The 15,972-nt window shown below is 39.2% G+C and overlaps 1 protein-coding gene across 1 annotated transcript in view; it reads right to left on the bottom strand.

Moving 5' to 3' along the window:
• GPC6 (glypican 6) overlaps positions 1–15,972 on the bottom strand; it is a 1,232,941-nt gene that overhangs the window by 123,044 nt on the left and 1,093,925 nt on the right. Inside the window, exon 5 of the mRNA XM_033177433.1 lies at positions 3,753–3,883. Within this exon, the coding sequence (XP_033033324.1) occupies positions 3,753–3,883 (131 nt within the window). The remainder of the gene's footprint in view (positions 1–3,752; positions 3,884–15,972) is intronic.

Here is a 15,972-nt window from a genome sequence, read left to right on the forward strand (position 1 = left end):
CTGGCCAATTTCTTTTTTTCTTTCCTTTTCTTTTTTCCCTTTCCAGAGCCAGGGTCTCATCCTGTCACCCAGGCTGGAGTGCAGTGGCATAATCATAGCTCACTGTTGCCTTCACCTCTCTGGTTCAAGTGATTCTTCTACCTCAGCCTCCCAAGAAGCTGGGACTACAGGCTCATACCACCACACTGTGCTAATTTTTATTTTCTGTAGAGATGGAAGTCTCTCTGTGCTGTCTAGCCTGCTTTTGAACTCTTGGACTCAAGTGATCCTTCTGCCTCAGCCTCCCAAAATGCTGGGTTACAGGTGAGAGCCACCACACCTTGCCTCTTCTTTTAAATTAATGATTTTTATTACTTCATTAAAGATTTCTTAAATGAAACTTTTTTTATGCCACTGAATTGATTCATACTAAACTGCTAGCATTGTTTTTGTGCCATCATTACAAGTGTCAATATAGCCTTGGGGAAAGGCAAATCCTGTTTGTTTTATCATAAGGAATAGTTCTGATTTCTCAGACTACTCACAATGGTCGTGGGGGTCCCTAGAACACCATGAACCCCAACTCGAGAACTACCATTTTAATTTGCAAAGGTATTCCATAAAACCATATTATTTCTTCTTATCTAGACATTTTATAGATGAGGATGGAGCACTAAGGGACATTTCAACACTGAGTATATATTAGGAACTTAAAATTTGTCTTTGTGGTATCAGTGAGTAAACTAGACATACCTAAAATCCAGGTCCCCTGATATCTGCTCCTGTGTTCCTTTTATTAAAGATTTATTTATTTTTCTAGGTTTGGATGGACATACGGAACCAGTAGCAATGTAAAGGAGGAACATCTAACTGTCTAACCTCCACACTATGCCAGAACTCCATCAATTTGTATGGCGGTGAGTGACATTAGTTACCCTGACTTGTTACACTACAAAACTTTGTGGGAGTGATTTCAGACATTGGATTTAATATACGTAGATGATGCTCTCAGAAATAACATTTTTTAAACTTGAAGCTGGCCTCCCAGTCATCTCTCTGTGTGAACAGGCCAACTCTCCTAAAAAAGGAGCTCTTTTAGTTTTAAGTGAAGAAATGTAACTCCACAAAGAAAGCAGGGTGCGGGAGTGAAATGACCAGCCATGCAGCAGACTCAGTACAAACTGGTTGAGGATAAATAGCGTAACTATTACAGAAGCGGTTTCTTTTTTCTTTTTATTTTTTACCTTTAAGCTCTGTTGGATTGAGAAGGCATGGTTTCTTTGCTTGAAATGGGTCCATGTCTTAACAGTTGTTTGCAGCTCACTCACCGGTGCATTTCCTTTTTTTCTTTATTATGTATTCAACAAGCATCTGCCTACACTTCCTATGTGCCAAGTGCTGGGCTATGTTCTAGCTACACAGCTGGGATTCCAGCCACTCATGGAGTTTCAGTGAGTGAAGTCAGGAGAAGACTGGTAGGGAAAAGAATATCAAACAAATACATATATAATAGATGCTGTGACAGATTTCTGTGATAGAGAATTGCAAGACGGACCTACTGAAAGGTGAGAGGAGTGAAAAACATTACAGAAGAGAGAAGCTGCAAGTACACTCAAGGAACTGAGAGACAGATCATGTGGCTGAACAAGTAAACAAAAGGGCTAGTGGTATTAAACAAGGTTAGAAGGTAGGCAGGGGCCAGATAATGCAAGAGCTTGCAGGAGTTTTATTCCATTCTAAGTACAAAAGAAGTTTATTCCATTCTAAGTACAAAAGAAAGGCACAGTGGGGGACTGGGGACATGGAAGGAGGTGGGTGTGGTGCATGACCTTGTTGATATACTTGTTGATATACTTATAGAAATACTTAGGTTACTGGATGAAGAACAAATTGGAGGGGGTTCTAGAGTGGAAGCCAGGAGACCAGTGAGGAAGCTGTTGCTTTTAGAGAAACCGAGGATCCTTGAAAAAAATATATAATCAATGATAGAAACTTCCTGTTCAAATATGTCCAGGCCCTGGGGAAGGAGAAGTTTCTTCCTATTAGTTATTATTGTGTGGTACTATGTTATGTTAATTAATTCATATAATTTCTGATCTGATCAGTGTCTGTCTCTCCTCTTAGAAAGTAAGCTTAGGGCAGAAATGGTGCCTTGTTCACTCCTATCCCCAGGACAAAACCATGTCTGCCACATGGATTCTCAATAAATATTTGCTGAATGAATGAGTGAATGAATGAATGGAATGAAAAGGGTAAAAAAGAATACTTGACTTGGAAAATGTATGCACATGCACCAATGGAAACAGACACCTACTTCTAAGAAGTTGTGATGGTCTCAAACTGCAGATAATTTTGTCCATGTGTTTCTCCTGTCCTATTCTCTAGAGCTGTTTTTAACATTAACAATCTTAGCACCTGATTACTTGAGGACCAATGGGATACCATGCCTCTCAAAATAACATTAATTGGTTTCTAGGCACAGATTTGAGAGGAATGGATGATTGCTATTTTTCCACAGGAAAGAAAGAAAATGGCCTTTCATGGAAATCCCAAACATGCTATTTCCCCAACAGGTGATGGCAATTTGGAGCATCCTCCTTTATACAGGCTTCCCTGAGCTCATTAAAACCCCCAAAAAGGCCTATGAAACTCTAGCTCATCCAATCTCCCAGGGAGAAAAAGGGACCCAGGCCAGATTCTTTCCTCTCCTTCATCCTACCAGTTCACCCTGAAAAGCCAAAATCTAGTTTGACTCATGCTTAGCCAAGGAGACCTAGTAGGAATCCGTGGCTCTTTTTTCTGCTCTGCAAGGTCTTCCTACTACCTGCATGTCCCCTCCTGCATGATTATATTTGAAATCTCTTTCACAAAGGATTTTAAATATTAAAGAAAGCTAATCATGCAACTCTTTGCCTGACATATTTTAGTGTAAATGACTTTCAATTAAAATGCAATCACTCAGTCACCAGGTTTAAAGGACTGATACAGATTTGGTTAGTGTTTCATGAAAGGGAGACTAGTCAAGAGAACAGAAGGGCATTGTGCAGGCATCACTATGGGAGAAAAAGGTTGGTGAAGGAAGAGGCAGGAGACCCACTGCAAATTTCTCAATTTTGCTTAAGGCGGGTCCTGTTTATCTTCAACTGGATGGAAACAAAAAAAATTGTGCACCTGGCATTTGTGTTGTGCAGCTGCAAACCCAGGAGCTCTGTCTCCTATGATTTATGAAAATGTGCTACTTTTGTTCTTTTCATGTGTGCTTGACTTCATACAAAGGAGCATTTTCCCCTGAAGATTCGTTAATGAAAGTTACACCATAGTCTTAAAAGGAAGTCAGATGGGATGTTTAATTATTTACAATTGAAAATATAGAACATGTGCCTGGTCTGCACAGCCGAAGATATAATTAGAAGTTGCTAGAGACAGAACAGGGCGAGGGTGTGCAGACATTTCAAACATTAAAAAGAAAATTCCCCCCAAATTGCTCACCCATGTGAGGGATTAGTCAACATACTTGGGGCTCTCTGAAACTTTTTGGCAGCCCATAAATTCTTCGTGATTGAGTAGTTGCAAGCTACAAAATTGCTTTCCTTCTCAATGCCATTTTGTTAGACATTTTTAATGAAGTAGCAAATTTGTGGCTCAACAGGAAAAGCTCACTGACAGCATATTAGAATTTATAAGCCCAGCCGACATATCTAGTTACTTCGTTTTTAGGTTACCGCACCTGTGTAACGTCCATGTATTGGCAGATACATTACTAATGCAAATACCTTGGCAGACACCTGCATGCTGTTTTCTTGCATGTTCATAATGGCTTCAGAAATCTTGACATCTATTGGGTCCATGACCGACTCAATGTTGAATGGCCCCTCCAGTCGCTCTGCCACCAAGAGCATTGCATCTGTTAAAATACAGGAACATGATTTATTTGCGAACTGGGAGCTCCAGGTTCCCAACCTGTGTTTAAACATTGTTAAAAGAACTGGATGAAAAATAACCATGCATTCACGTTTTTAAATTTGCTTTCATTATAGTACAAAATGAAATAGATGACTGAATCTTGATGATTGTATTTTGTTTGAAGATTCAAAATTATTTTATATGTCTAGAACCAGGGCTGAAAATAAGACAATTAGTCCAAATGCAGAATGTTAAATATATCTACTGATTCCACATGAAGTAAAAAGAGTATTAGGTCAGGGATCAGCTGCATTTAGAAAAGGAGGTCTCGCTTATCTTCTTCTGGAGTCTGGGGAAAACTGAGAATATGAGGGAAGAAGTGCTGATTTGTGAATCTGGATGCACAAAAGTCAAGACCCAGTTGAAGCATATCTACCTGTGTGAAGCATTTCTGGGTCTCTCAAGATATATAGATCTGTCTGGATGTGATCACACTACTCAGCATTCCTTTCAGCATTTGCACTTTGATATCTTTTGGGGGACAGGGGAGCTTCTCTGATTTGGTTTTGTATATTCAAGGCCTACTATGGTACCCACCACATTATAAGCTCTCAAAAAAGTTGATGAAATTACACTGAACTGAAATGAACGCAGTATTGCTTGGAAGTATTTAGTTTTCTGTTGAAGACATCAGTTATATTCAAAGTCTGAAAGTTACTGTGGCCTGGGGGAAAAAGGACAAGTTTTTGGGTTGGATCATAAGGACTTAACATAGAGTCACAGTTCAAAGTTATGGGGTTGAAATCATCTCTGAGCAGGTTCTCTTCTTGTTTAAATTAAAACACTCTCTCCTTTAGTAGAACTTATCTTCTACAGGTAAGGTGAGAAGCTGTTTGATTTGTATCATAAAGTGGGGAAGTTTCCCTTTGGTGATTTCAATGTTTCTGTTCCACACTGAACCCTGACCATGGTACTAAGCTTGCAGGTTCTGAGGCCTGCAAACTCATTTCCCCCAGCCACAATAAAAGTGCTCAAGGTAACCCTTTCCTAAGCAGGTGCCTTCTTGGCCTTGGGAAAAGGCAATCCTATTGATGACCCAGCACTATTCAACATCAAACTAAATGGCCCCATTTGCCCAAACTACCAGTTCCTATATTTCTATTCATTATCTCAATTCATTTGCCTTGTTATATAAACTAAGATAATACATTTTTGATATAAGTAGGCCCTATTTATTTTTCTTTTAATGTAGACCACTAGTCAGAATATGCTGCTTTATGTTGTTTCTTATCTGGTTTATGCCATTACTAATTTTTTAAAAACACAATATAAGTAAAAACATGAAATAAAATTAGATTCTCCTTTGAGGACTCCAAAGCCAGTATACATTGGCTCAAAACTTCGGGATCATCCTTAGTAAGACCTTTTGCAAGCTTAAAAATTTGCTAAGGGTAGACTTCATGTTTTTTTAATTACCCACAATAATAAGAACACTAATGACTATTATGTTGATTAATTTCAGTAGTTCTTACTAATCAAAATACCTTTTGATAAATCATTAAACAGTGTGAATGTATGCAAATACATTGAAATACTGGATTCCTTTTACTAAAAACCACACAAATTGTTCAAATTCTTAGAAAAGCTCAGATAAAATTGTATGTGAAACAGCTAGATAAAATAATGTGGATGCACTGACTATAATGATACATAGGTTTCTGTGAAGAGTAGGAGGAAGACTGACAAAGGGCATTAATAGTGTGTTTTTGGGCTTATATTTTTCTGATGACACAGTTGTTTGTGAAAAAAAGCTACCTGGTAGAAGGCCAGATAAATCTACACAAATAACATGATGTCTAAAAGTAGAAAAAAATTTAAAAAACAAACATATTTGTATTCCCATGATATAATCACCCCCATCCCCAGTTCCCTATTTTGTTCTAAATATTCATGACATGCAAGGAAAAGCAGCTTTTCAGAAAACTCCTCCAGTATTTTTGGAGGCCACTGGAAAAGGTCAGGTTCATAGCTACTGCCTGTAGAGGCCAAGTTCAAACACATGATGAGGTGACAAAGCAGTGGAAGGTCAGAGCTGTCCACCCTGGGACTTGGAAAAGGCCTCAAAGTGAATGCTGGCTCTTCTTTGACCCCAGGCCCCAGGTGGAGAGAGGGTCTGCACGGCCCACTGAGCAGCCACGTGCATCTGTGCTTGACTGCTTTGCTTCCCACCTGCCAGGCAAGCCTGTCACCATCAGTCAAGCTCCCTGGAGGAGAACCTCCTTCCCGCCTTGGGGCTGAGGAAAGCCAAGCCTCAGGACATGACACCTCAGCCTCTCTCTCAGCTCAAAGTGAAGAAAACACAAAATAACTTGGTGACATCAAGGCAGTAGTTGGTAAGCTTCTCTGAAACCAGTTAAGTCACAACATAGCATAACTTACTCCAGAGGCTGCCTTCCTGGGCTGTCTTAATTATCTCTGTGCCACTTATATTTTGAAATATTGGGAATATTATTTTTAACTCTGCTCTTGGAGCTGTTTTCTCTTGCCGATTAAATCAGGACAGTTACAGTATGTCAGCTAATGATCAGCGGATCCTTTTTGCTTACATCTCCTGTGTTGCCTGTTTTGTTTCTCCTTAAAGAAGACTGTTGCCTCCCTAAAGCAGTATGTAATTTTTATCTGGAGAATAAAATTTAGATATATTAGAAATAACTGATATATATCAGCATGAAGTGTGGCTGTACATACAGAGACACTGACTCTGTGTTAGTCTAGGGTTGGTGGGGGGCATGCAGCAGCTCCACCAGAGGTGCCCAACCAAAGGCAAGGAGCCAGGATGCGGGTAAAGCCGCGCCTCTGGGCCAAGGCCCTCTATTTGTGTAAGCATGGGGTTTCTGGTTAGGAATGAAGACTGTGGAGTCAGGTGCCCAGGTTTCAATCTAGACTCCTCCACTAAATGCCTGGGAGATAATGTACAAGTCATTTAGTTCACAAAGTCCCATTTTCTTAAACTATGCAACGGAGATTATGACAATATATGCCTCATACTAGTGGTAGGCACAGTGAAATGAGATCGTGCTTGTAAAGTTACTTAGCACAATGACCAGCACAAAAGTAGCTCCTAACAAAGCTTAGCTTTTGTAAGTCACCACCTCCAGGCACTGTAAGGGGAAAGGAAAGGACCAGTTTGTAAGATCTTTTGGTGGAAGTATTGACAGCAATTGCTATGAGGAATAAGGGAGTAAAAGGCACGTGGATGACTTTAAGATGCATAGCTGGTGCTCTTTTGCATGTTAAATTAATCTTTTGATAATAGCTGCCTTTTGATGGATGAGTTCATCAGTGAAAGATACAAAGCTGCATTATTTTCTCATGATGTGCTTCTTTGCCAATTAAAGATGACTGCAATATCTTTGACACTCTTTTCACTGAGAGGTGGGGTTTATGTCCTGTCCTCTGAATCTGGATTGGCTCAGTGACTCCTATGACTGATAGCATGTGGTTGAAGTGACACTCTGCCAGTTTCCAGTGCTAGTATTTAAGAGACCACTTTCTGTCTCTTACAAGACTCTACTCTGAGATCACAGTGCTGGAGGGGGCATGTGTAGGGATTCCAGATGATAGTCCCAGTTGAGCCTAGATCTCCATCTGCCCTTGCCAAGCTGCCAGACATATGAGCAAAGCCATCTTGAACCTTCCAGACCAGACCATCTGCCAGCTGATTACCACTTGGTGACCCCAGTCAACATCACATGGAGCAGAATAATCAACTAGTTGAGCCTTGCCTGAATATCTGGTGCACAGTGATATGATTTGGCTGTGTCCCCACCCACATCTCATCCTGAATTGTAGTTCCCATAAACTCCATGTGTCGTGGGAGAGACCTAGTGGGACATAATTGAATCATGGGGGCAGTTATGCTGTTCTTATGACAGTGAGTGAGTTCTCATGAGATCTGATGGCTTTATAAGGGGTTTTTCCTCCCCTTTGCTCATGCTTCTCCTTACCGGTGCCATGTGAAGAAGGACATGTTTGCTTCCCTTTCTGCCATGACTGTAAGTTTCCTGAGGCCTCCCCAGCCATACAGAACTGTGAATCAATTAAATCTCTTTCCTTTATAAGTCACCCAGTCTCAAGCAGTTCTTTATAACAGCATGAGAATGGACTAATACACACAGTACACTGATTTATAATAGTAGGATTGTTATTTTTAACCTGCTAAATTTGAGGATAATTTGTTTTGTGGCAAGAGGAAACTGGAACAGCCAAATGACAATATTTATAAACTACTCAGATATTTTCCCGTTTTTGTTTGACAGGACCTAAATGTTCAGAATTCTAGTCAATTAATATTTGACAGATTTAGCATTTATGATGTCCCCTCTGATTACAAACCATTGAGATGGTCAAGAAAAAATAAAATGTTGTCCAGAAGGGAACAGAGAATTTGCTTTAACTTCTACAAGGCATTATGGTACATCAAAGGCACACCAGCTAGCCTCAGGTGAGGAACCATATCCCCCTTGGGATGTGAGAGAGATATAGAGTAGGTTTGGAAGAAGGAAACAACTCTCATTTTTGTCTAAGTATTGCCTTCATGAAGAATGAAGTCTCTTGTCACAGGGAACTAGTCATTATCTGCTATGTCTGGATGGCATTGGATTAAAAACTATCTTACTGCTGTTTTTAGTAAGGAGAATCCTGAATGTTTATGTTCCCCTACAATATAAATCTTAAGTGAGACTCAATATGACTATACATACACTTTCAATTTGCATCTTGAGAAAAAGAGACTTAAAATCAGAAATGGTTTTCCTGAATGCCACTGACTTTAACCTAGAACATAATGATTTTCAAAGTGCTTTAGACAAAGCAAGAAGATAAACTCATTTTTTAAGAATGATACGATCTTCAATTAGAGCACATGGACACAGGGAGGAGAACACACACCGGAGCCTGTCGAGGGGTAAGAGGGAAGGGGAGGGAGAGCATTAGGACAAATACCTAATGCATGTGGAGCTTAAAACCTAGGTGACAGGTTGATCGGTGCAGCAAACCACCAAGGCACATGTATACCTACATAACAAACCTGTACATTCTGCACATGTGTCTTGGAACTTAAAGTAAAATTTAAAAAATTTACAAAAAAGATAGGTTTTTAAGATTCTCCTAGGTAGAAAAAACCTTGAAAATTCAATTCAAATAAGCTCAACTTAATCTAGTAACTATTTGTTAAGTGCCAAAGAGGGTCACTATAAATTGGTAGGGGCACAGAAGCTGTCCATGGTGCTGCCTTCATGGAGTTTAGAATCTTTTTGAAGTGACATAGATGAAGCATATTAAAATTAAAAAAAAAAAAAAACAGCCAAATTCTACTAGAGGTACAAGGAGGAGTTGGTACCATTCCTTCTGAAACTATTCCTATCAATAGAAAAAGAGGGAATCCTCCCTAACTCATGTTACGAGGCCAACACCATCCTGATACCAAAGCCTGACAGAGATACAACAAAAAAAGAGAACTTTAGACCAAGATCCCTGATGAACATCGATGCAAAAATCCTCAATAAAATACTGGCAAACTGAATCCAGCAGCACATCAAAAAGCTTATCCACCATGATCAAGTGGGCTTCATCCCTGGGATGCAAGGCTGGTTCAACATACACAAATCAATAAACGTAATCCAGCATATAAACAGAACCAAAGACAAAAACCACATGATTATCTCAATAGATGCAGAAAAGGCCTTTGACAAAATTCAACAGCCCTTCATGCTAAAAACTCTCAATAAATTCGGTATTGATGGAACGTACCTCAAAAAAAAAGAGCTATTTATAACAAACCCATAGCCAATATCATACTGAATGGGCAAAAATTGGAAGCATTCCCTTTGAAAACTGGCACAAGACAGGGATGCCCTCTCTTACCACTCCTATTCAACAAAGTGTTGGAAGTTCTGGCCAGGGCAATCAGGCAAGAGAAAGAAATCAAGGGTATTCAGTTAGGAAAAGAAGAAGTCAAATTGTCCCTGTTTGCAGATGACATGATTGTATATTTAGAAAACCCCATTGTCTCAGCCCAAAATCTCCTTAAGCTGATAAGCAACTTCAGCAAAGTCTCAGAATACAAATGTGCAAAAGTCACAAGCATTCTTATACACCAGTAACAGACAAACAGCCAAATCATGAATGAACTCCCATTCACAATAGTTTCAAAGACAATAAAATACCTAGGAATCCATCTTACAAGGGATGTAAAGGACCTCTTCAAGGAGAACTACAAATCACTGCTCAGTGAAATCAAAGAGGACACAAACAAATGGAAGAACATACCATGCTCATGGATAGGAAGAATCAATATTGTGAAAATGGCCATACTGCCCTAGATAATTTATAGATTCAATGCCATTCCCATTAAGCTACTACTGACTTTCTTCACAGAATTGGAAAAAATTGCTTTAAAGTTCATATGGAACCCAAAAAGACCCTGCATTGCCAAGACAATCCGAAGCCAAAAGAACAAAGCTGGAGGCATCATGCTACCTGACTTTAAACTATACTACAAGGCTACAGTAACCAAAACCGTATGGTACTGGTATCAAAACAGAGATATAGACCAATGGAACAGAACAGAGTCCTCAGAAATAATACCACACATCTACAGCCATCTGATCTTTAACAAACCTGACAAAAACAAGAAATGGGGAAAGGATTCCCTATTTAATAAGTGGTGCTGGGAAAATTGGCTAGCCATAAGCAGAAAGCTGAAACTGGATCCTTTCCTTACTCCTTATATGAAAATTAATTCAAGATGGATTAGAGACTTAAATGTTAGACCTAAAACCATAAAAACCCTAGAAGAAAACCTAGGGAATACCACTGAGGACATAGGCATGGGCAAGGACTTCATGTCTAAAACACCACAAGCAACGGCAACAAAAGCCAAAATTGACAAATGGGATCTAATTAAACTAAAGAGCTTCTGCACAGCAAAATAAACTACCCTCAGAGTGAACAGGCAACCTACAGAATGGGAGAAAATTTTTGCAATCTACTCATCTGAGAAAGGGCTAATATCCAGAACCTATAAAGAATTCAATCAAATTTACAAGAAAAAAACAACCCCATCAAAAAGTGGGCAGAGGATATGAACAGATACTTCTCAAAAGAAGACATTCATACAGCCAACAGACACATGAAAAAATGCTCATCATCACTTGCCATTAGAGAAATGCTAATCACGGCCGGGCGCGGTGGCTCAAGCCTGTAATCCCAGCACTTTGGGAGGCCGAGACGGGCGGATCACAAGGTCAGGAGATCAAGACCATCCTGGCGAACACAGTGAAACCCCGTCTCTACTAAAAATACAAAAAACTAGCCGGGCGAGTGGCGGGCGCCTGTAGTCCCAGTTACTTGGGAGGCTGAGGCAGGAGAATGGCGGGAACCCGGGAGGCGGAGCTTGCAGTGAGCTGAGATCTGGCCACTGCACTCCAGCCTGGGCGACAGAGCAAGACTCCGCCTCAAAAAAAAAAAAAAAAAAAAAAGAGAAATGCTAATCAAAACCACAATGAGATACCATCTCACACTAGTTAGAATGGCAGTCATGAAAAAATCAGGAAACAACAGGTGTTGGAGAGGATGTGGAGAAATAGGAACACTTTTACACTGTTGGTGGGACTGTAAACTAGTTCAACCATTGTGGAAGACAGTGTGGCGATTCCTCAAGGATCTTGAACTAGAAATACCATTTGACCCAGCCATCCCATTACTGGGGATATACCCAAAGGATTATAAATCATGCTGCTATAAAGACACATGCACACGTATGTTTATTGTGGCACTATTCACAATAGCAAAGACTTGGAATCAACCCAAATGTCCATCAGTGACAGACTGGATTAAGAAAATGTGGCACATATACACCGTGGAATACTATGCAGCCAGAAAAAAGGATGAGTTCGTGTCCTTTGTAGGGACATGGATGCACCTGGAAACCATCATTCTCAGCAAACTATCACGAGAACAGAAAACCAAACACCACATGTTCTCACTCATAGGTGGGAATCGAACAATGAGATCAGTTGGACACAGGAAGGGGAACATCACACACTGGGGCCTATTGTGGGGAGGGGGAAGAGGGGAGAGATAGCATTAGGAGATATACCTAATGTAAATGACGAGTTAATGGGTGCAGCACACCAACATAGCACATGTATACATATGTAACAAACCTGCACATTGTGCACATGTACCCTGGAACTTAAAGTATAATAAAAAAAAAATAATCAGGACAGGCTTCAAAAAGGAAAGCAAAGACATGGTAATACCTCTAGGTCCTTGGGTCTAGAGGACTAAGAGAACAGAAAACCAAATACCGCATGTTGTCACTCATAGGTGGGAATTGAACAATGAGATCACTTGGACACAGGAAGGGGATCATCACACACCGGGTCCTATTGTGGGCGGGGGTAGGGGGTAGGGATAGCATTAGGAGATATACCTACTGTAAATGACGAGTTAATAGGTGCAGCACACCAACATGGCACATGTATACATATGTAACAAACTTGCACGTTGTGCACATGTACCCTAGAACTTAAAGTATAAAAAAAAAAACAAAAAAAAAAAACAACTTTCTTTCTTTTGGGGGGTATTTGAATGTGTCATTTCAATGTTCTCATTAAGTCATCTAAATTTGTCCTTAATGATCAACTCTTTGAAAAATGAAATCTGTAAGCACAATCTACCTTATTGTTGTATCAGAATTCCATGGCACCCAATTTTTCCCTTTTCTTTCGAAGCAATTCTCACCTACTCTTACTGATCTGCTGCATGTGTGTTTTAGCTTAACCGAGATATTTTCCCCACTGAGAAGCATACAAAAGAATTTTTAAAAAGCAAGTAGTTTAAAAAGTACTGTGGTAAATTCACTCATTGGCACCCAGATATTCATTAAAAGAAAAAGAAAAAGAAAAAGAAAAACATGGCTGCATGTGTTTATATATAGGCTGATTAATGCCCATGGCATGAATGTAATTAGGGGCACTGCTGTCTCCTGTGGTGTGTTGGAGACAGGCATGCTGAATACACAAATCCTTTGCTTTCACCCAACTCAATGAATTAAAATGCTTGTGAGATCTTGGGCTGGAATGTGTTTCCAGAGAGGCTAGAAAGAGAGCACAGCTAGTGGAGACTAAGGAGTACATAACCACAGCAGGCAGTCAGGATCTGAATGACTTGGAAAGAGGGCCAACTTGGGACTACAAATTACCCGGGCAGAAGGTCCCAGCCCTTTTTGGAGTATTAAAACATTTTTGTTTCTGATTTTAAAAATTATTTCTGGCTTTGTTGCTCTCTAATCTCTTCTCTGACATTGCCAGCAGAGCTGTCTTTTAAAAATGTGAATTTGATTGGGCCACTTCCCCACTCTAAAGGCATAAAGTCTGACATGCTTAGTCTGGCATAAGAAAGGCCCTTCATCAAATTGTATAAAGAGTCAAGACCCATCGGTGTGCTGTATTCAGGAGACCCATCTCACGTGCAAAGACACACATAGTTTCAAAATAAAAGGATGGAGTAAAATTTACCAAGCAAATAGAAAGCAAAAAAAAAAAAAAAAAAAAAAAAAAAAAAGCAAGGCATTGCAATCCTAGCCTCTGACAAAACAGGCTTTAAACCAACAAAGATAAGAAAAGGCAAAGAAGGGCATTACATAATGGTACATAATGGTAAAGGGATCAATTTAACAAGAAGAGCTATCTATCCTAAATATAAATGCACCTAATAAAAGGAGCACCCAGATTTATAAAACAAGTTCTTAGAGACCTACAAAGAGACTTAGACTTCCACACAATAATAGGGGGAGACTTTAACACCCCACTGTCAATATTAGACAGATCAATGAGATAGAAAATTAACAAGGATATTCAGGACTTGAACTCAGCCTGGGTCAAGTGGACCAAATAGACATCTACAGAACTCTTCACCCCAAATCAATAGAGTATACATTCTTCTCAGTGTCACATGACACTTATTCTAAAATTGATCACATAATTGGAAGTAAAACACTCCTCAGCAAATGGAAAGGAACTGAAATCATTAACAAACAGTCTCTTAGACTACAGCGCAATCAAATTAGAACTCAGGATTAACAGACTCACTCAAAACCACACAATTACATGGAAATGGAACAACCTGCTCCTGAATGACTCCTTAATAATGAAATTAAGGCAGAAATCAAGAAGTTCTTTGAAACCAATAAGAACAAAGAGACAACATACGAGAATCTCTGGGACACAGCTAAAGCAGTGTTAAGAGGGAAATTTATAGACTAAATGCCCACATCAGAAAGCTAGAAAGATCTCAAATCGATACCCTAACATCACAATTAAAAGAACTAGAGAAGCAAGAGCAAACTAATCCAAAAGCTAGCAAAAGACAAGAAATAATTAAGATCAAAGCAGAATTGAAGGAGACGGAGACACAAAAAAACTTCCAAAAAATCAACGAATCCAAAAAATTAATGACTCCAGGAGCTTTTTTTTTTTTTTTTTTTTTTTTTTTTTTTTTTTAGATCAACAAGATAGATAGACTGGTAGCTAGGCTAATAAAAAAGAAAAGAGAAGAATAAAATAGACACAATAAAAATGATAAAGGGGATATCACCACTGACCCCACAGAAATACAAACTACCATCAGAGAATAATATAAACACCTCTATGCAAAGAAATTAGAAAATATATAATAAATTGATAACTTCCTGGACATATACACCCTCCTAAGACTAAACCAGGAATACGGTGAATCTCTGAATAAACCAATAACAAGTTCTGACATTGAGGCAGTAATTAATAGCCTACCAACCAAAAAAAGCCCAGGACCAGAAAGATTCACAGCCGAATTCTACCAGAGGTACATAGAGGAGCTGGTAGCATTCTTTCTGAAACTACTCCAAACAATTGAAAAGGAGGGACTCCTCCCTAACTCATTTTATGAAGCCAGCATCATACTGATACCAAAACCTGACAAAAAACACAACAAAAAAGGAAAACTTCAGGCCAATATCCCTGATGAACATCGATGTGAAAATCCTCAATAAAATTCTGGGAAACAGAATCCAGTAGCATATCAAAGAATGTATCCACCACAATCAAGTCAGCTTCATCCCTGGGATGCAAGTTTGGTTCAACATATACAAATCCATATATGTAATCCATCACATAAATAGAACCAAAGGCAAAAACCACATGACTATTTCCATAAATGTAGAAAAGGCCTTTGATAAAATTCAACATCCTTTCATGTTAAAAACTCTCAATAAACTAGGTATTAATGCAACATATCTCAAAATAACAAGAGCTATTTATGACAAACACACAGCCAATATCATATTGAATGGGCAAAAGCTGGAAGCATTCCCTTTGAAAACTGGTACAAGACAAGGATGCCCTCTCTCATCACTCGTATTCAACATAGTATTGGAAGTTCTGGCAAGAGAAAGAAATAAAGCATATTTGAATAGGAAGAGAGGAAGTCAAATTGTCTCTGTTTGCAGAGGACATGATTCTATATTTAGAAAAGCCCATCGTCTCAGCCCAAAAACTCCTTAAGCTGATAAGCTACTTCAGCAAAGTCTCAGTATACAAAATCAATGTGAAAAAATCACAAGCATTCCTTTATACCAACAATAGACAAGCAGACTGCTGAATCATGAATGAACTCCCACTGATAACTGCTACAAAGAGAATAAAATACCTAGGAATACAGCTAATAAGGGATGTGAAGGACCTCGTCAAGGAGAACTACAAACCACTGTTCAAGGAAATAAGAGAGGACACAAACAAATGGAAAAACATTCCATCCTCATGGATAGGAAGAATCGGTATCATGAAAATGGCCATATTGCCCACATTAATTTATGGAGTCAATGCTATTTGCATCAAACTGCCATTGACATTCTTCACAAAATTAGGAAAAACTACTTTAGATTACATATGGAATCAAAGAAGACCCATATAGCCAAGACAGAGAACAAAGCTGGAGGCATCATGCTACCTGAGTTTAAACTAGTACAAGGTGACAGTAATGAAAACA

This window comes from Trachypithecus francoisi, unplaced genomic scaffold (genome assembly GCF_009764315.1).
Source record: "Trachypithecus francoisi isolate TF-2019V2 unplaced genomic scaffold, Tfra_2.0 Lachesis_group18, whole genome shotgun sequence".
Classification (NCBI taxonomy): domain Eukaryota; kingdom Metazoa; phylum Chordata; class Mammalia; order Primates; family Cercopithecidae; genus Trachypithecus; species Trachypithecus francoisi.